Raw genomic sequence first — 22065 nt, forward strand, 5'->3', positions numbered from 1 at the left:
AAATTTTTACCTTTTCCTCTTTTGCATAGTATCTTGTGTCATTTTGTTTCTAGACACTAATGTTTGAATGTATTTCAAAGTTTGATAACCTGAAATATTCTAAACCAAGTCAATTAATTTAGTAGGAATAATTAAATTGTCTGGCAGAAATATTGTTTAATCGAATATAACAGTTGATTCTCACTCAAAAAATAATAATAATAATAATAATATTCAATTAAATTTCCAACATTTAAATGATAAAAAGATGGCCAATTGTTTGCTCTGGTTGTAAATTGTTTCACTCCTGTTGATCAAATCATAACAGCAACTTCACCACAACTTAAGCTTTTGGTGTAAACTCCAAACCATTTGGGTCTATTGGTGGGTGATTGATAGCTTTTTGTTTTCCTGAAATCTCATTCAGTTTTTGTTAACATCCCTCCAAAACTCTAATCCTTCATTGTGTGCTGAGATGAAGAAGAGCTTTGTGAAATTCAAGAATGAGTCCATGGCGGATCCAAACTACCCAAAGGAGATGTGGAAGATTCTAGAGCACGCGATCCAGGATATTTTGATCCATCACAATTTTGGAAGCCTCAATTTTGAACACATTTATAGGTGTGCCCCCCCTTTGCTTTTTATATATAATTTCACAGTTTTAGACTACTATGCTATTATTTATTTTCAATGTTTAATAATGAGATTGATTCATTTCTTTATTGGAGTTTAATAGGAAATTACATTTTAAACTAAGAGTACTTTCAAAAGTGTGGTGAAAATATGACATTTTAATTGGTTCCACCATCACAAACCAACCCAGAAAATGATGTGCTAGAATTAGCTGCCCATGATTTTGGAAGGTATTCTCATTGTTTGTAGAAGCCACTGTTAATTATCATGTTTTTGATGTCTTAGTAAAAATTTTGTCTTTATCTACAGTCCTAACTGGATACAAGAGTCCTATGTCAAAGTTAAAAATTGGAGTGTCCGGCAGTTCTTAGTTCATGGTGTTTAAATTTTTAAATTTGAAACTCTTATTTTCCTTTCCTTTTTTTTTTTCTTCTTCTTCTTATAAATTTTACCATGAATTATCTCATATTGAAGTTACCAAATTTTCTATTCATTATGTTATCTATATCATTTAACTTAAATGAAATGTATCCTCCCATTTATTCAGTAGGTTTCTCAGGGTTCAGTATTGCCGATACTAAATGGTTCTGTCAATTTGTTAGCAACTCATGGATTCATTTATCTCTCTCTCTCTCTCTCTCTCTTTTAAAAGTATCTTCTCTGAAGTCTCAAGATTCTCATTCCGTCAGTTCACCTAATTTGTTCTTAGCAGCTAATAACTAATAAAAACACAAATAGATTTATAACTTGGTTTGCAAGAGTCGATCCTATGGCATTTTTTTGCAAGGTCCTGCTATTTGCTGTGGTTGCATATCAGAAGTTTTCTTATTACTAATATATATCTTTTCACATCCTCTGTCATAGTCAAGTCTTTTAATTTTTTTTAAGCGGCAAGTGGCTGGAATTCTTTTGAACTAATATTATTAAATGTGTAAGAAGCTGATATTATTTTTTCTCACGCAAGAAAATTTCATATTTTATGATGTTTAAGATTCTGAATACATGAGGCTTGTGTATGATATGGTGCTGCACAATTTTGGAGATGAACTCTATTCTAGACTTGTGACAACTATGACTTTTCATCTAAGGGGAATATCTAAATTGATTGAAGATACTCGGGGAGAGGTATTTTTGGAAGAGCTGAGCCAGAAATGGGCAGATCATAATGAGGCATTGCAAATGATATTAGTTATATTTACGGACATGGATAAAACTTTCATCCCAAGCACCCACAAAACCCCAATTCATGAGCTTGGGTTCACTTTGTGGAGAGATATTGTTATCCCCCATGCTAGGCTTCAGGATACACTTCTTGAGCATGTTCATAGAGAAAGGAATGGTGAAGTTATAAATAGGGATTTGATGCTAATGGGTTTTGGTTCTTCTGTTTATGAAGAAGACATTGAGAAGCCTTTTCTTGAAGTTTCAGCTGATTTTTACTGTCTTGAGTCTCAACAGTTCATTGAGTCTTGTGATAGCAGGGATTATATAAGCAAGGCTGACAGATGTCTCAACAAAGAAATGGAGAGAGTGTGCCATTATTTGGATGCCAGAAGTTTAGATAAGATAATAAGTGTGGTTGAAAAGCAGATGATTGAAAGTCACATGCACAGACTAGTATCCATATGCAGAACTCAGACTTAGTTGATTTGCTTGTGAATAACAAATATGAGGACTTGAGAAGGATGTATAAGTTGTTCTTCAGGGTACCTAGTGGACTCTCAATCATGAGAGATGTCATGACTTCGTACATTCAGGATACCGGTAAGCAGCTAGTTACCAATCCAGAAAGGTTGAAGGATCCTGTAAACTTAGTGCAACGTCTCCTGGATTTAAAGGACAAGTATGAAAAAATCATCAGTTTGGCATTTTACAATAACAAGACATTCCAGAATGCTTTGAATTCCTCATTTGAGTACTTCATTAATTTGAATGCTCAGTCCCCAGAATTCATTTCTTTGTTTGTGGATGACAAGTTCCGTAAAGGATGGAGAGGGGTAAGTATGGAGGTTGTAGTGGATAAGGTCATGACACTTTTCCAATACCTTCAAGAGAGAGATGAATTTGATAAGTATTACAGACAACATTTGGTGATGAGGCTCCCCGCAGGGAAAACTGTCTCTGATAATGCTGAAAGAAGTTTGATTGTTAAGCTAAAAACAGAGTGTGGATATGAATTTACATCTAAGCTGGAAGGTATATTCACTGATATGAAGGTCTCTCAGGATACGAGGAAGGGCTGCTATTGTAGCCTTGGTGCTGAGAATTGTGAACATGAAGTTGAGCGTGCTACATCCTGATAGCATTGTTGCTGAGGTCACAAACCAGCTGCAGTCGCTGTTCTTGCAAAACCTTGTTGTTATAAGAAAACAAATTGAATCCCTCTTTGTGCGGAATAAAAATGATTGGATATTGTACAGGTACCTTGCTTGAAGAAATTGTGTGATTGTTACGTTTTGACAGGATATTTGGTATTGGCTTGTGTGATTGTTTCTTCAAGTTGTTTATTTGGAATATTGCTTTTGAATTACTCAAGGCTTGGATAAGTTTAATCTCAATGAATACCATTTTGTTTATCTTTGTTGTGTAAAATCTAGGAGCACATCTAAGAATTATAGGACTCTTGCTAGAAGTGAGAATAAGGAAAGTGAATGAAAATCTATATATATCTAAGAGAGATTATATGTCCACAACATTTTCACAACATTTTTATAACAAATTTTAAGTAGCAAGTTGTTACTGGTTGTTATTGTTGGGGCAAAAAAGTAATCTTGGTATTAGGTTTAAATTTGAATAAAAAACAACTAACCACTTATGATTTGTTGTGAAAATGTTGTGGACGTAACACCTCTCCAAAAAAACTGAAACGTAGCATTTATTGTTGCTATACTATAGTTAAGCCACATCAGTAGCCATGTCATTATCATTTTTTTTTTCAATTTTTTATCATTTAAAGTGAATTAAAAACTCTATTATATTACAATCAAAATATCTTTTTTTTTTTTTAACTATTCTTATTTCTTATTAAATTTTCAATTCCATTTTAACTTTTCATATCCCCATTACTTTCTAACTTAATATCATTATTTCTCTATTCCTTTATCTTCCTTTATTTTTGACTCTTCTTGTTCTTATCCTCATACTATAAATTTTTCATTCACTCTCTCATTCCATGCATAATTTTCTATTTTTTCACACACAAAAGGTTCTCTCTCTCTCTCTCTCTCTCTCTCTCTCTCTCTCTCTATATATATATATATATATATATATATATATTCAATTTCTTTTTTCTTGCAGCTCTACTTTAGGTAGATGAACTTTTGTATTCTTTAGAATTCTCCATTGAGTTGATACAACTTAGTTTTGTGTTTTATGTTGTTATCTTTTTTATTCTCATTGATTGTTAAATGTTATCTTATTGTAATATAAAAATAGTATATAAAATAATGTTATTTTATTACATAGTATAACTAAAATAATTTTGTGTTTATCGCCATAGATTTCATTTTTATTATTTTTTCTTCTCATCCTATTTTATTCAACATTTAAATTCAGCAACATCCTCCATATCATTAAATTATTTATATTTTGTCTCATTTTTTTTTTAAATTAAACATATAATATTTTATTTAAATTCAATAAATAAATTTTTTTCTTATTTGTGTTGAATCCAATACATTGAAACATTGGACCTAAATCCAAACCCAATTTAACAAATAAAAAATGCAACAAATAAGGTTATTCAAATTGACGTTAGATATGCATTTTTTGGTTCAATATGTCAAAGAAAATGATAAGATGAGGTACTGACATCCAATGATCCAATCCAATCAAACACCAAATCAGTGTTTATTGTTACATCAAATTATTGGATAATATGTAGTTATGCAAAGGCACTAAAAGAAATTTTACAACAAATCAACAATGCTAGTTACCATGAACTCTGTAGTTTAAGATCTGATAAACTACCGGGACTAGGGTGAGTACTACGATATTTATAGGTTACAAATAAAAGTGTCAAATTCATGAATTATTATAAATTTATAATTTTCTTTGTCTATCATTTATTGGAGGGCTATTCTAGCCTTCAGGCCCATGCAAGGTATCATTGCAATGTAATGGGCCAATGGTGAAATTTGAGGGCCTAAAAGTCATTGCAAAAAAAAAAAAAAAAAAGTTATAGAACTACTAATTTTATTAACAAAATAAAAGTAATTTAATGCAGTAAATATAATTTGTGTTACATCAACAATAGGAACAAGGTGGACCAAATAAGACCGAATTAGAATGAATAGACTGAATAGAACCAAAGTGGATAGAATGGACTGAACAGGACCAAATTGGATTGAATACAACAAAGTGGACATATTGGACCGAATAGGAGTAATGTGGACTGAATAGGATTGAAGTGAACCAAAGTAGACAAAATGGACCCAATCAGACCAAAGTGAACCGAATGGCCCGAATTGGACTGAAGTGGATCAAAGTGGAAAGAATGGACTGAATAGGACCAATGTGGACCGAATAGAGCCATTGTGGATTGAGTGGACCGAAGTAGACCGATGTGGACAAAGTAGGACCAATGTGGACTAAATAGACTGAATTAGACTGAATAAGACCAAATGGGCCGAATTTGACCAAATATAACTTTAGTGGACAGAATGGACTAAATAGGACTGAATGGACCGAATAAGACCGAAGTAGACAGAATGGACCAAACGGGATGAAATTGGACCGAGTATGACCGAGGTGCACATATTGGACAGAAGTGGATTGAATTGGAGTAATAGGACCAAAGTGGACAGCATGGACCGAATAGAACCAAAGTGGACAAAATGGACTGAATTGGACCAAATGACCTGAATAGAACTGGCGTGGATCAAAGTGGACAGAATGGACCGAATAGGACCAATGTGGACCGAATAGAGCCAATGTTGACTTAGTGGACCGAATTAGATTGTGGAAAATATATGACCAATGTGGACCGAATAAGGTCAATATGGACAAATTGACCGAATTAGACCGATGTGGACTAAATAAGACCGAATGGGCCAAATTGGACCGAATAGGACTTTAGTAGTCATAATAGACTAAATAGGACCTAATGGACCGAATTAGAACGAATGGACCGAATAGAACCAAAGTAGATAGAATGGACTGAACGGGAGCAATTTAAATCAAATAGGACCGAGGTAGCTATACTGGACCGAAGTGGACCGAATAGGAGTAATGTGGTGGAAGTGGACAGAATGGACAGAATCGAACCAAAGTGGAAAAAATGGACCGAATCAGACTAAAGTGGATAGTATGGACTGAATTGGACTAATGTGGACGGAGTAGATCCAATGTGGACTGTATAGACCGAAGTAGACCAAAGCGGAAAAATAGGACCAATATGGACCGAATAAAGATAAATGTGGACTGAATGGACCGAATTAGACCGAAGTGGACTGAACAAGACGGAATGGGTCAAATTGGACTGAATAGAACTTTAGTGGACAGAGTGGACTAAATAGGACTGAATGGACCTAATAGGACCAAATTGAACCGAAGAGGAAAGAATGGACCAAATAGAACCAATATGGACCGAATTAAACTTTTGAATATTTATCATTTTTATTGCATTTTTAGGTTCATTTTTCTAATGTCTATTTTTTTTTTTTTTAAACTCAAAACTAAAGATTTTAGCCCAAAAGTTTAATAAATTTCATACTTTTCAACCAAAAAATGAAGATTTTTTTTTTTTTTAGCTAAACTTGAAAAGAAAACCTACAAAAAGAACCAAGTTAAGACCCAATTAGTCGAAAATGGACTGAAAGGGGACTGAAATTGACCGAGTGTACCAAATTGGACTGAATAGAAATTTTTTAAGTTTTAGGAAGAACAAATTATCTTCAAAAAAAATTTAGAAAAGAAATTATACATTATATTACAATATAAAATAATTATTTATTCCCACATATTGCGTGGATCTGCAACTAGTTTTTATAACTTGGGATGTAGGACTCTTGCAAGAAGTACAAAAAAATCAGTTCTGGTCCTTCTGGACTAATTTAAAGGGTTGTTCTAACTTTGTCAAGTTTTTTTTTTTATTTTGTCTTCTTCAACTTTATTTATTTATTTATTTATTTATTTTAAAGATGCAAGAGTACAAATGGAAAAGGAAAAAAACATCTTATGCTTCTTGTTATTGTTAAGGAATTGATGAAATCAATAGGAGATGAAATTGCAGCTCTCCAATGGACTGTACCATTGATATGTAGGCATAAGTCTTTACCAGTGATATTATGGTGGACAAAAAGCTACAATTTTCAAGAAGAAATTGAAGTACTTCTTAAAAATAAAAAAAGCAAGAGACTTAACTTTACTAGTGATATCATGCAATGGTGTCGATAGAGGATTAGCCGAGTTGTATAAGTGAAAGTATGCAAAAAGATAGTTTCTTGTATCGGTTGATATATTTTAAATCAAAATTCAGTCTTTTCTATTCTAATTAATCTATACCCTGATTCCAGATTCATATGTCAAAACCATCGGATTGCAAATAAGAGAGAAAAAAAAAAAAAAAAAAATTCTTATGAAGTCTATTCTTTCATGTTGACATATCAAAATAATAACAAAATCATATACCTTCCTCCTCTCTTCCAGCACAATTTCCACCACAGGCACTACCCAAACCACCTGAGCTTCCCATAGCAGTGAGTGATGCTGATTCATCCAACCCACCACAACTCCATGATAAACCACCCTTTAGCCTATATCCCTCTAATACAGTGGCCTCTCCCACAGAATCTCCTCCAAACCATGAGCTTTCACTGCCCATGATCTCTGCATCTACCTCACAGTAGCATGGGTCCTCCACCTCAGCACACCCCACAGACTACATAAATTTTGTACTGTAGGTAGTTCTTGAACTTTAGGGGCTGTTTGGTTGGTGAGTTTAAATAATAATTTTCAGTGTTTAAACAACATTACACATATATTTTCAAAAAATATAAACAACGTTATTAGAACAACATTACCAAATGGGCTTTTGCAGTAGCCAATATTGGATTGCACATCCCATTTGAATTTATTTCCACATATACCATTCATATGTATTCATTCAATTGACAAGGTGCCTAGAGTGACCAGAAATCATCTTTTTTATTCTTTAGTTATAAGGGAAGTTGGAATTGCACCTTAAAATCAATCATTGAAAAAAAAAACTAACCAATAGCATCCAAGTATTACTAAGAGGGAAAGAGAATGAAAAAAAATGTGATAAATGAAACCAAGAAAGTCTCGTTTATAACATAATAGAGTCACACTATATCTAAACTTTCACAACACATTCATTTATCAAAAACATAAAGATTGCAAATAAGTGAAGAAAGCATAAGAAGTTTATAACTTTGAGTTGACAAATAGCTCCTTCACCATCAAAACAAGTTTTTGTACAATCCTTCAATTCTTAAGCTACATTGCTAACAACCCATTTGCCAGAGTTCTAACTATAGACATGCTAACTGTAAACTGAAAAGAGAAGAACAAAAAATCTGTGCAAGACTAAAAGAGAAGAAAAAGAATTCTCATATACAAAAGATTTTACTCCATACTTCATCGGGTTGTGTCGGATCAGAAATTAATGAAGTAATTAATGCATCAAAATCAGCAACAGAGTCTGATTTGGATTGACTGCATACTTCAACCAGGGGTGGTAGATCCGAAAATATTTGACTCAATGGTTCATCTGGGAATGTGGGATCAGCTATGCATGCAGCAAACTCTTCATTCGTAAAAGCATCAGCATCTGCATCAGCAACAGCATCCAACCGTCTTTTTTTGTGTTCTCGGGCTTGGGCATCTTCTTGTCCATGTGACATCACACCAGTAGTATTGAAGGTTGAGGACTCTTCAGCGACAGCGGCAGTAGAAGAAAAAAATCCAGAAACCCATGCAGCAAACTCTTCATCATCAGCACTAGGCATCTCAGGCTCAGGCTCAGGCTCAGGCTCAAGTGAAACCACAGCAGCAGCGGTTGTATTGAAGCATGAGAACTCTTCATCATCAGCACTAGGCATCTCAGGCTCAGGCTCAGGCTCAAGTGAAATCACAGCAGCAGCAGTTGTATTGAAGCATGAGAACTCTTCACCTGCAGTAGTAGAAGAAAAAGCTCGTTCGAGACCTCTTCCGTTGGTCTCCTCACAATCTGACCCTGATCCTTTCCTTAGTTTATAGATGACGCAGAGGACTGTGTTGGTTCTTCCAAATTCCTGATTTGCCAAGGAGAACTCGTGCATTATCCAATTAGTTTTATTGAATTTGCCCGAATGGAGATCCTTGGCCTTAAAAGAGAGCATCCTGTCGATCCCCATAACATTGCCCTGAGAATCGTAGAGTCTTTTGGGCTTGCTTTTTTCAAGCCAGGTTCCGCAAGCGGCAGCCCTGCACACACGATTGCCGGTTGTTGTTTTGAGGTCGGTGAAGACGTAGAGCTTGCGGTGGAAAGTGTGTAAATGATAGTGGGTATGAGAATCATATATTTCCCATGGAGGAATTTTGCCATATATCTCACAATCATTCACAATAAAATGATGATTTAGGTGAGTGGGTTGTTCCGCATCGTTGACCTTCTCCATTAAAATCTTCATCAATTCATCATCTGTAGGATCATATCGAAACCCCACCATCTCCATTGTCTCAAACTTTTTGATGAATGTTTGAAGTCTCAAACTTTTTGATGAATATTTGGTGAATTTAAGAAATCTCAAACGTAGAATTAAGCAAGAAACACGTAAGTCTCAAACTCTTTGATGAATGTTTGAAGTCTCAAACTTTTTGATGAATGTTCGGTGAATGTAAGAAGTCTCAAACTCAGAATTAAGAAAGAAACTTTTTTTAGGAACAAGTTAAAAACTTCGAATATCTATGCAAATATATAGCAACGCTAATAAGGGCGGTCAATTAAAGTTAAAAGGGCGGTTATATATAATTATATTATATCTTAACCTTTTCTCAAAAAAAAAAAATAATAATAATAATATATGCAAATGGCGGTTATAATAAATAATATTGCTAATACCCTAAATATACCATTGAAGGCGCATAGATATTACTAATACCCTAAAAAAAAAAAAAAAAAAAAAAAAAAAGCCCAAAATCAAGAGAACAGTCCAAAAGAAATGGTTCAGTGCTTCAAAAATACTTCAGCCCATACAATACCCAAAAAAAAAAAAAAAAAAGATTCTATGGGCCGTAAAATCTTACCATATTTCAAGCCCAATATAATACCCAAAAAAAAAAAAGTTCTGTGGGCCGTTAAATCTTTCCACATTTCAAGCCCAATACAACTCCCCTCCAAGCTTTCCTCTCTGTATTCTTTTTTTCACTTCACCCTAAAACCCTCCGTTCGAGCCATCTCGCCACCACCTCCGAGACTGAACCCACCATGTCAGCGAAATGGCGAGCACTACAACACCGTCACCGTTACACATACAACGCCGTCGTTTTCCCAAACTCGTACACCGATTCTTTACTCACATCTCTCCAAACCAACCCATCGTCAAAATTCTACGCAGAACTGAACCATCTCGTTTCTCTCAATTCCATTTACTCCCAAATCAACCACGCCAAGAAACTCGCTTCTTCCTTCAACGACTTCTTGTCAAACGCAAACTCTGAACAGCACGAGGATTCAATCCGCGAAGCCTCGCGTTTTTACTTGGAGCTCTTGTTCTTGGAAAACTCTCAGCCTCTGCACAAAACCCTCGTCTCCTCTCTCTCCAAATCCCAACACCACCACTCCCTCATCCGCGCGTCCTTCCACGCGCTCTTCCTCGGGTACGCCGATCACCACGAAAAGCGTCAGAAGAAAAACCGTTTCTTCTGCGCGTCGCGCGTGGCGCTGTCGGTTTTGGGACTGCCGAAGCTAGGCTATTTGGCTGACGTGATCGAAGAATGCGCGTTGGTCGTGGCTTACGACGTCGTTTCGAGCTTGAACAGCGTCGTTTCGGAGACGAAAGACTGGGCTCGGCCTTCGCCTATTGTGATGGAACAATGCCAAGAAGCTCTCTCCTGCTTGTACTACCTTTTCCAACGGTTTCCGTCACAGTTGACGGACTCGAACATTGTAGAAGCTTCTCTGACGGTTATCTTGAGTGTTCTCAACTCCATTGCCTTTTCTCGGGACTGTTTCGTCGCCGCCGGGGTCTGCTTTTTCGCTGCCCTTCAGGTCTGCTTAAACCCTCAACAACTCGCCCTATTCATCATTCGAGGTATATTCAATCGCATTACAGTTAATTCGGTTATTTCAGTTAATGAGCTTAGGAATGTGATTGATAAGGTTCCTTATAAGGGTGATTTATGTGATAAGATAGCAAATTTCGCGGTTTTGAGTAGACTTTGTTTGATTAGAGGTGTGCTCACTGCTGTTTCGAGGGATGTGCTTAATACCCGGTTTGATGTAGAGAGAGAGAGTGATGATGGTGGTGGTGGTAGTAATTGTGTTATGACTATATTGTATGATGGGATTTTGCCTGAGCTTTGTGAGTATTGTGAGAACCCGAGTGATAGTCATTTTAATTTTCACGCATTGACTGTGCTGCAGATTTGTTTGCAACAGATAAAGACGTCGGTTTTAGCTAATATTAGTAACCCGTCGGGGGATTATGAGTTGATTACGGAGGAAATGGGGGCCCGGATAATGAGAATTGTATGGAATAATTTAGAGGATCCTTTGAGTCAAACGGTGAGGCAAGTTCATCTTGTGTTTGATCTTTTCCTAGACATTCAATCTTCACTTTGTTGGTCGGAAGGTGGGGAGAGAATAAAATCGTTTTTGGAAAAGATTACTTCGTATCTTCTTTGCTTGGGGCCGCGTTGTAAGGGTAGATATGTTCCTTTAGCTTCTCTGACAAGGAGGCTGGGGGCGAAGACTATGTTGGAGAAGAGTCCTGACTTGCTGTATGAGACGATACAGGCGTATGTTGATGATGATGTTTGCTGTGCTGTAACGACGTTTTTGAAGTGTTTCCTTGAGTACTTGCGTGATGAGTGTTGGAGCAGTGAGGGTATTGCAAATGGTTATGCCGTTTATAGAGGGAATTGCTTGCCCCCGCTTTTGTATGGGCTTGGTTCTGGACTTTCAAAGCTTCGTTCGAATTTGAACACTTATGCTCTGCCTGTTATACTTGAGGTGGATGTGGATAGTATATTTACTATGCTTGCTTTTATCTCCATTGGGCCAAATGGGGCTGAAAATGGACTGTTATATCATGAGACTGGTCTTTCAAACATGGAACTAAAGGTTGAACAGCAAGTGGCCATTTTAGTGTCATTGTTCAAGGTCTCTCGTTTACTTGCTTTGATTGAGGGGGACATTGATTGGTGCAAGAAAAATGGGGTACAGGATAAAGAGGGTGGGCTTGGATCAGATCGCTTTTCGTGTAATGCTCTTGTCTGCATAAAGGGGATTGAGGTGGAAGTCCCTGTTGAGTGGCTTGTACTGGCACTGACCCATGTCGATGAGTCACTTCGTGTAGATGCTGCTGAGTCGCTTTTCTTAAACCCCAAGACATCTAGTTTGCCTTCCCATTTAGAACTTACTCTGATGAAGGAGGCAGTGCCATTAAACATGAGGTGTTGCTCTACTGCTTTTCAGATGAAGTGGAGCAGCTTATTCAGAAAGTTCTTTTCTCGGGTGCGGACAGCCTTGGAGAGACAATTCAAGCAGGGCAGCTGGCAACCACTTGTCTATCACGGTAACACTGAAGTGCATTTTTTAAATGGAAGTGAGGAAACTACAGTTAACAGAGCGGATGATCTTTTTCATTTTATGAGGTGGTTTAGTTCTTTTCTATTTTTCTCATGTTATCCTTCTGCTCCTTACAAGAGAAAAATAATGGCCATGGATCTCATTCTGATAATGCTTAATATTTGGTCTATTGTGCCTTCTTACCAAGAAGACTGTAGATCTCTTACTCCTGAAAGCTGTCTCTATCCTTACAATAAAGGAATTACATTACCTGATTCAACTTTGTTGTTAGTTGGGTCGATAGTAGATAGTTGGGACAGGCTGAGAGAGAATTCTTTTCGTATATTGCTACATTTTCCTACCCCACTTCCTGGAATTTCAAGTGAAGACATGGTCCAGAAAGTAATTGCTTGGGCTAAGAAATTAGTTTGCAGTCCACGTGTGAGAGAAAGTGATGCGGGATCTCTGACTTTACGGTTTATTTTTAGGAAGTATGTTTTGGAGCTGGGGTGGTTTGTCAATGCATCAATTAATCTTGTCTGTTTTCGTTCACAGCCTGAACTAGTAAATGGAGATGACCAGACTGGCAAAACTAGGCATCCTGTTATAGAATATATGAAATCACTTATAGACTGGTTAAATGTTACTGTGGAGGAGGGAGAGAGGGACCTGCCTGAAGCATGCAAGAACAGCTTTGTTCATGGTGTATTACTTGCTCTGCGGTATACTTTTGAGGAATTGGATTGGAATTCTGATGTAGTCTTGGCTAGCTTCTTAGAGATGAGACATTTATTGGAGAAACTCTTGGAGCTCATTATGAGAATAACTTCTTTGGCACTTTGGGTGGTTTCTGCAGATGCTTGGTATCTTCCAGAAGACATGGATGAGATGGTTGATGATGATAATTTCCTGTTTGAGGTTTCGGATGATGTGGATGTGCAGGCACATTCTTCAGACCATGAAGATAAAGGTTCAAAAGTTGTCCAGGATGCCAGACCATCAGACCAGATAGTTATGGTTGGTTGCTGGCTCGCTATGAAAGAGGTACTTTCCTTACTGGCTGCTTGCTTCGTTTTTGTGTTTGCTCATGGAATGCATGTTTTTGTTCATTTCTCTGTTGGTAAACAGTTGTTTTTAAAAATGTAAAACACAATTCATAGGATGATGTCCACAAAATGCCTGGGTATATGGCATATGTGTTCAGGCTTGTTAGATTTCTTGAGTTACAATGTTGAAGAATGCTATCTTCAATTGTAATATATTTTTGTTATCAGGTGAGTCTTCTTTTGGGAACCATCATAAGAAAGATACCTTTACCAAGTTGTGGTGCTTCGGATACATTAGAGTTTGGGGTCCTCCGCTCTGACGCCGACTCTTCGCTGATGACAGAATCTGATGCAATGCTTGATGTGAAACAACTTGAAAAAATTGGGAGCCACTTCTTAGAAGTCCTTCTGAAGATGAAGCATAATGGTGCAATTGATAAGACGAGGGCTGGATTTACAGCACTTTGCAATCGTTTACTTTGTTCAAATGATCCAACGTATGTTTCCATTTGATTTTTTTTTACTGGTAGTCGCATTATGATCTCATATTTTATTTCTTGCCTTGGACACACCTATTTATGGGGGAATCATTTCACACACACACACACACATATAGACAACAGAAACAGCAAATGATTCTAATAGGAAAATTTGGGCTATAATATGTTTTACCATGGTCCCTCAACTTTGCTGTTGCTGCCTTTTTTGTTCCCCTAAGTTTCCGAACCTGTGATTAAACCCTTTAACTCTCGAATGACTGTCATTTTAGTTCCTCTAGATTCAAAATTTGTAATTAACCCCATGAGCTTATGGCTTGCTTTCACTTTGGCCCCTCAAGTTTAATTTCCAACACCGCGCCCCCCCCCCCCCCCCCCAAAAAAAAAAGTTTTGAATCAAAACATCGTTTTGGGGTAGTTAATGAAACCCATTGGAATGGTAAAATCAACTACAATTTGAGAGTTCAGGGGGTCAACTACATATTTTGATACCTAGGGATTAAAATGACAGTAGCATTAAAGGTAGAGAATGTAAAATGTATTTTAGCCCAGCAAATGTTATATTGCAAATCAATTCCTCCATTCTGTCTAATACCATATTGCCCCCCCCACCTTTTTTTTTTTTCCCCCTTCATTACTGAATAAACTGCAATAATTTCCATCTTATTTTGAGATGAAGGATTGATAACGAGCAATGATGCTTGGAGTGGCAAGTTGAGTTGACTATTATAGCATTATTTTCAGTTTTTAATTTATCTAGAATTTAACCAGATATACATGCAGCTGTATCTGCATTTCCTCATTTGCTTTGTCTTAGACCTGAGTAATGTGTGATACTCTGGAAATATGTTTGAGTAATGTGTGAAGAAAACAGACTGCAGTGTCCTATGATGGGATTACTTTGTTCCTTCTGAATGTAATTGAATTTACTCACTGTTCAATTAGCTTTCTTTTTAGATGCATAACTTGAATTGGGGCAAATTAATTCTTAGTTGGATTTAGGGGTGTGCATAGGTCGGGTTGGGTCGGGTTGAGGGGATTTTTTGACCCAACCCACCATGGTGGGTCAAAAAAAACCCAACCCAACCCAACCCATCACATAAGTCCAACCCAACCCAACCCAACCCACATGGGTCGGGTTGAACCCATGGGTTTGAAATTTTATTATTATTATTATTATTAAATTGAGTAGAAAAAAAAATTAAAATATTAAAAAAACCTAAAGATTAGTATCAAGGTAACTCTTTAAAGGCAAACAACACTAATGACTAAACAACAATAGTAATTTATTAGGATTTGTGTGAACTAATTGGTTTTTATATAGGATAGGAAGAACTGACTATTTAAAAAAATTTATTAATTATATAATATATTATATATATATATATATATATATATTAAATTAGTATTAGTAGGAGGAATTGAGGAAATATTGCTCTACAACAGTTTTTTTTAAATTATTAAATATATAATATATATTTAAAAAAAAAAATATATATATATATATATATATAAGTTCCCTACTATTGATTTTAAAAAACATTATTAAATATAAAAATATATTTTATATATATATTATATATGGGTGGGTCGGGTTGGGTTTGGCGGGTTTGTAATTTTATGACCCAGACCCAACCCAACCCGCCATAAAAAATTTTTTTGTAACCCAACCCAACCCACCAAGCCTTAAAAACCGACCCAACCCGGTGGGTCGGGTCGGGTTTGGCGGGTCGGTGGGTTTTTTGCACACTCCTAGTTGGATTCTTAGTCATGATGGAATTTTAGATTACCAAAACATCAAGTGTTTTATTCTTTTGGAAAAGAAATACAAATAAACTTGAATCAACTAAGCCTAAATGCTAACATAAAGGAATCAATTATTTTGAGTATACATGTGGCCGACCTTGACTTATTTTTTGAGGATCTATAGCCAACCCCAAAAATTTTGGGACTAAAGCGTTGTTGTTGTTGTATTTACTCTTTTGGAAAAGAAATACAAATAAACTTGAATCAACTAAGCCTTAATGCTAACATAAAGGAATCAATTATTCCAAGTATACATGTAGTTGACCCTGACTAATTTTTTGAGGATATATAGCCAGCCCCAAAAAATTTGGGACTAAAGCTTTGTTGTTGTTGTTGTATTACTGCCAAGCCTTTGCACTTTTTTGGGAGAGACTTGAGTCGTATTAAAGATTTGGGCAAAACTTAGGTACAGTACTTATGTATTGTTCCTTAGGTTCCCCTTTTAAGATTTTGTCATATGAATTTTTTTTTATGAGATAGAAATGTATTTTTTAGTTAAGTAGCCACATGACTGAATCTTAAGAGAGAGAACCTAAGGAATAACACCTAAGATACTGTACCTAAGATTTGTCCTAATGATTTTATTTGATATCATTATTTAAATTATCCTTTAGTCAAATCCCATTCTCCATGTTTGGTGGGGTTGAATTTATTCAGAGGTTGTTGGTGGTTGATTTCTCTTTTTTAATTGAATATTGTGGAAATCTATTCTAAAATAGTGTCTCTTCTCAGACTCTGTAAGTTGACAGAATCTTGGATGGAGCAACTTATGGAAAGAACTGTAGCCAAGGGACAAATTGTGGATGATTTATTAAGGAGAAGTGCAGGCATTCCAGCTGCATTTATTGCTCTATTTCTCTCAGAGCCAGAAGGTGCACCAAAGAAGCTTCTACCACGAGCACTGCGATGGCTAATTGATGTAGCTAATGGGTCTTTGCTGAATCTGAATGAAACCAATGGAACAAATGGTGACTCATGTATAATTTTGTCAACAAAACGAAACCAAGAAACCAAGTCTGCAATGCAACCTGAGATAATTGAGAGCAAAACGACCTCGAAAATCCGACATGAGGGTCTAGTTCCTACAGTACATGCATTCAATGTCCTTAGAGCTGCTTTCAATGACACTAATCTGGCTACTGATACTTCAGGGTTCTCTGCTGAGGCTCTAATTATTTCTATTCGCTCCTTCTCTTCGCCATACTGGGAGGTACGGAACAGTGCTTGTCTGGCATACACTGCTTTAGTTCGCCGCATGATTGGATTTCTTAATATTCAAAAACGAGAATCAGCACGACGTGCATTAAGTGGGCTTGAATTTTTTCATAGGTATGGTTTCTTAATTTAACGTTTCTTTTCTTCCATTTGCAGCATTTGTTACTTGGATTTGGTATTTCCAGATACTTTACTAAGTGGGTCATCAAGATAGAATTCTTTATACACATATGCTGGAAAGATTCCCTTTTTAGGATATTTAAAGTTGATGTCAATATGACCTTTATATTCTACTTGTTGGAGTTTATGTAACTTGGGTAGGATTTTAGGGACCAGAGATTGATAGACCAAAAGATACTCGTATCAAGGCTGGAAAAATGCTTTTTTAAGATTTGATTTTTAAATCAATGTTTCTTCATTCAGCAAGAAAGGCTCGAAAACACAAGCTACAAGGCCCTAATTTAAGCCTAATTGGTTGAAATCAAAAGATATTGAAGGAGAAAGAAATCCTTTAAATTTGGATTTTTTTTTTCTTTTCCCAAACTTCTTTGTTACAGGGCTCCTTTGTGAGTGGCAATGCACTTTTTAAGCTTGTGAGTTAATACACAATCATAATCATGTTGGTGTTGTTCTTAGCACACTGGAAAAATGTTGGAGTGGGAGGGGCCAGAGAAGGACAACTTGTTCTTATCATGCTTGAGGCTATGATGTAAAATGGCCGTTCCAGGGATTGTTTTACTGTAAAAGAAGCTGAAAGAAATGAAATGAATAAAAGAAACAATATTGGATTACAAGAGATGGTATTTTTTTTTGCATTAATCTTATTACTCCTATCAAAAAATTAATCTGATTACTGAGAATGCAATCTATGTCTAAGTGTTTGCATCAATTGGTAATATATATAATTACTACAAATTCTTTTTTTTATTGGAACCTGTTTTGTTATGTAGAAGTATGAGGGAAAGGAAAGTGATGAGATGGATTGATTGCTTTATTTGTTTACTTATCAATTTTTTTATTCCTGAATTTTTTTGAGCTCCTTCAGTACCAAATGAAGGGGAGACTACAGTCTTATTGTTTGCTGAAAAGGATGCTTTCCTGCAAGGTTCAATCACCCAAATAGTTGTTGGTTTGTAAATTATCTTTAAACTAGTTAGCCTTGTCATCCAGCTCCGTACTTTGGAAGAACTGGATACTTTCTCTATTTTGGCCTTGTTTGCATAGTAACTAGGATAGTTGTCTGAAAACTTAATTTGACCATGCAGAGAGATGTCTACTTGGTTAACTGTGTCAAATTTTAAAATATGCATTTCTTGATTTGAAATTTGAGACAAAAGCATAAACTTCTGGGGTTGGCAGTGTGTTGCCAAATTTGGTTGACGAGTTATGGTTGTTGGGTAGCAAAGAAAAAACATATGATAGGTTGAGGAATTACAAAAAATATAAGAAAAATACCAATGCAAAAATTTGTTTGACGCTTTCCTTTTTGGTCCTTGTTATTCATTGATAGTGATACACCTCTGTCCTTTTTACAGGGGTCTCTGTCCTGAGTCTAGTGATGACAATGTAGTTGGCAGCTTTAACTTTTATAGTTGTATGTGTGACATACATGAGTGATGAGTCTTTAGATCAATAAAATTTTGAACGTTTTTACCCCTTCATATTTTTCTGTAGCAGTTGTTATTTGTATTCTCCAGCATGTCTAAGGTCTAACAATAACCCTTGAAATATTTGATCAACTGTGCTGTTTATGATTAGGGACTTATGAATATGATCTCTGGGGGAATTAGTATTAGGAGCTATTATTTGTTAGGAGCATAATACATCGTCTGAGTTTTACATTCTGAGGGTAAAAATTTTAAATTATAACTTTAGTGCTGGCACCGAGTCCTTGTTTTTTTAACTTACAGTAATATCTTCTGTTTAACAAGAAATTCAATTTACTTGTTTGAAGGTACCCCTCATTACATACATTTGTATTCAATGAACTGAAAGTTGCAACTGAGATGCTTGGTGATGTGTCATCTGGGCATTCAGAATCTGACCTGGCAAATGTTGTGCACCCAAGTTTGTGCCCTTTACTGATACTTTTGTCCAGGCTCAAGCCTTCAACAATTGCAAGTGAGACTGGAGATGAGCTTGACCCTTTCCTGTTCATGCCATTCATCAGGAAGTGTTCAACCCAAAGCAATCTACGAGTCAGAGTTCTGGCATCTAGAGCTTTAACTGGTCTTGTTTCTAATGAAAAGTTGCCAATTGTCCTTCACAATATAGCCTCTGAGTTGCCTTTTGTAGAAAACCAACTCACAGAATCATCTGTTTCATCCATTTCATTGCGCATGGCCCTCGGTTCTCACCATGCTTCCTTTAATTCAATACATGGAATACTATTGCAGTTAATTTCTCTTCTAGATATGAATTGTAGAAATCTTTCTGATTTCTCAAAGAAAGATCAGATTCTTGGTGACTTTATCCAAGTTCTTGTGACTCGTTCATGGATTGGGAGCCCCAGATGGTGCCCTTGCCCCATTCTCAACACCTCTTTCTTGAGGGTTTTGGATCACATGCTGAGTATTGCAAGAACATTCAGTATGAGCAAAAACTTTTATGCCATTAGGAACCTACTATTGGAGTCATCGACAGAATGCTTAGATGTTGAAGCTTCTTATGGGTTGTCATATTATGATCCCACTATAGCAGAACTTCGTGAGCAAGCAGCTATGTCCTATTTTAGTTGTGTGTTTCAAGCATCAAAGGAAGTTTCTGAAGAGTTCCAGATGCCGCAGAGATGTCCAACGCTTGATTCAAAATTGTTGAAGATAACTGAAATGGAGAATCCTTTTGCTGGACTCCAGGAAAGGCTGATCCGCTCCTTGTCAGACACATCATATGAAGTTCGAGTTACAACATTGAAGTGGCTACTTAAATTCGTGAAAGCAATAGAATCTGGTAGTGAGGTCCATGATCTGTCAAGCGGTGAGATTAGGATCATTAAGAATTGGACCAAATCCTCTCTCCATGAAACAATGATAAAACTCTTAGACTCGGAAAAGAATAATAGATGCACATATTACATTCTGAGGATTCTTTTTGCTTGGAACTTGCTTCAGTTTCAGAAACATGGTGATGATAAATGCACTAAAACATTTTATATAGGTGGGATGGATTGTGATTCTTTGTTTCAGTTTTGGGATAAGTTAATTTCCTTGTACAAACTCACAAGACATTCAAAGACTCGGGAAACACTCATCTGTTGCATGGGAGTATGTGTAAAGCAATTTGCTGGTTTATTTATGAGCATTGTGGGATTGAGAATATCCGTTGAACATTGCCAATCTGAGAAATTGGAAAGATCAGCTCGCTTGTATGATTGCATCATTTTTTTCACAACCCTAATCAAACAACATAGTGCCTCTTCTGAGCCAGTAAGCATGCGGAAGGCTGCAGCAGAATCTGTGATAGCATCCGGATTGTTGGAACAAGCTGTGGTTATTGATTCTTCTGTACTAAATAATCAAATCCCATGTAAGGATTCATACTCTCATTTTGAACCAAATGAGGCTGTCAATATGTATGCTCATCAAATACTGGATATATGGTTCACTTGTATCCAGCTGCTAGAGGATGAGGATGATGGGATCAGGCAGAGGCTTGCCTTGGATGTTCAGAAATGTTTTACTTTGGAGAGATGTGGAAGATGCTCTCATGCTGGGAAGGTTCCAAACCAAGTGGAGAAAGTAATAGCATTGTGTTTTGACCATCTGTCTTCTATCTTTGGTCACTGGATTGAGTACTTTGATTATCTTTCGCAGTGGGTACTAAATGCAGCTAGTTATGCTATACCCAAAGGAGATCTTGTGAGACGGGTCTTTGACAAGGAAATTGATAATCATCATGAAGAGAAGCTTTTGCTCAGTCAAATTTGCTGTTCCCATTTGGAGAATCTACCAGTTTCAAAATCTTGGGCAGTAAATTTCTCAGACAAAGACAGCATGAGAAGTTATTTACACAACTGCAGACATAGGTTTTGCCATCAGTTGATCTCATTTGCCAAGGACCATGTGGAGAAACAGGGAGGCGCTGATTGGATAGGAGGTGTTGGCAACCACAAGGATGCTTTTCTACCTCTGTATGCAAATTTGCTTGGCTTTTATGCCCTCTCAAACATCATTCTCAATGAAAAAGCTGGGGATGGTAGACATCTATTATCTGATGTTGTTGAACTTGGTAGAACTATTACTCTGTTCCTTAGGAACCCTTTGATTTTTAACCTGTATTTGTTAGTTGTTAAATTACATGAGAAAAATGTTAGTAGTATTCCTGACCACTTGATCCCTGAATTCAGAGACGGCTGTATCTGGGATGGTTTTGAACCTTATTTTCTTCTTAGGTAAGATCTTTGTAGATGCAAGATTCATATTCTAGTCAATTATAGGGGCCTTTGGAGTTTTTGAGAAATGTAGCTATGGAAATTTTGAGGGAAGTCATAATGTATTGTAAATTTTAGCTGTGCCATACAATTTGTCTGTACAACACTAAACTCTATTTTGTGAGGATCACCTTAACATATTTAAACAGGCTTGTTATAAAAGCTGAAGTTTTGTGGGTGCTGTATGAGATTATGTTTTATCATTTTTGTTCTCCCCTTAAAGTGCCAAACTAGAAAATCTAACACTATTATCACTATCCTTATTCTTTTGACATATAATTGGAGTTTTTTTTTTTTTTTTTTTTTTTTTTTTTAATTCTTTTATATATATATATATATATATATCTACTTTCATAGAACTTGACAAGTTCTGCAAGTGCCCTTCAGTGCCGGGCTATATGTTGTGCAGAAGAGAGATGGCCTACATCAAATTAATCGTTTATGATGTATAATGAGGCATCCATATTATATAGATGTTAGTAGAAATAGTAAATAGTATATATTCTATGCGTTATTGTTTTCAAAAAATAATAATAATAATAACACGAGAAGAGAGACACAGAGAATTAAGCATTAAATATTTTTAATCTTGAATCCATTGAAGTTTCAAATGAAAGATGCAGAGAATTCAGCATTCCCCATAAAACTATTTCATTTTCCCTATAATTAGGAGAGAGTGTTAAAAAATCAAATGAGAGCTCCTTTGGAACTTGCTTATTCTCTCAC

General features: G+C 36.2%; 1 protein-coding gene and 1 pseudogene across 1 annotated transcript; both read left to right on the top strand.

The window, feature by feature from the left end:
- Positions 1–279: 279 nt before the first annotated feature.
- On the top strand, positions 280–3069 carry LOC115957334 (annotated as a pseudogene).
- A 6889-nt stretch (positions 3070–9958) lies between these two features.
- Positions 9959–21447, top strand: LOC115976856 (thyroid adenoma-associated protein homolog). The gene is made up of 4 exons (XM_031098368.1): positions 9959–13390; positions 13621–13889; positions 16428–17024; positions 18865–21447. The coding sequence occupies exons 1-4, from the start codon at positions 10043–10045 to the stop codon at positions 21302–21304; spliced, it is 6654 nt and encodes a 2217-aa protein (XP_030954228.1). The 5' UTR covers positions 9959–10042; the 3' UTR covers positions 21305–21447.
- Positions 21448–22065: the final 618 nt, after the last annotated feature.

Source organism: Quercus lobata, chromosome 2 (assembly GCF_001633185.2).
Source record: "Quercus lobata isolate SW786 chromosome 2, ValleyOak3.0 Primary Assembly, whole genome shotgun sequence".
Taxonomy (NCBI): Eukaryota; Viridiplantae; Streptophyta; class Magnoliopsida; order Fagales; family Fagaceae; genus Quercus; species Quercus lobata.

Bases quoted from the DNA above. Each gene is read 5' to 3' on its own strand.
- LOC115976856 (XM_031098368.1), top strand. From the start codon at position 10,043: ATGTCAGCGAAATGGCGAGCACTACAACACCGTCACCGTTACACATAC. The intron at 13,391-13,620 runs GTACTTTCCTTA...TTTTGTTATCAG, and splicing joins GCTGGCTCGCTATGAAAGAG to GTGAGTCTTCTTTTGGGAAC. The intron at 13,890-16,427 runs GTATGTTTCCAT...GTCTCTTCTCAG, and splicing joins CTTTGTTCAAATGATCCAAC to ACTCTGTAAGTTGACAGAAT.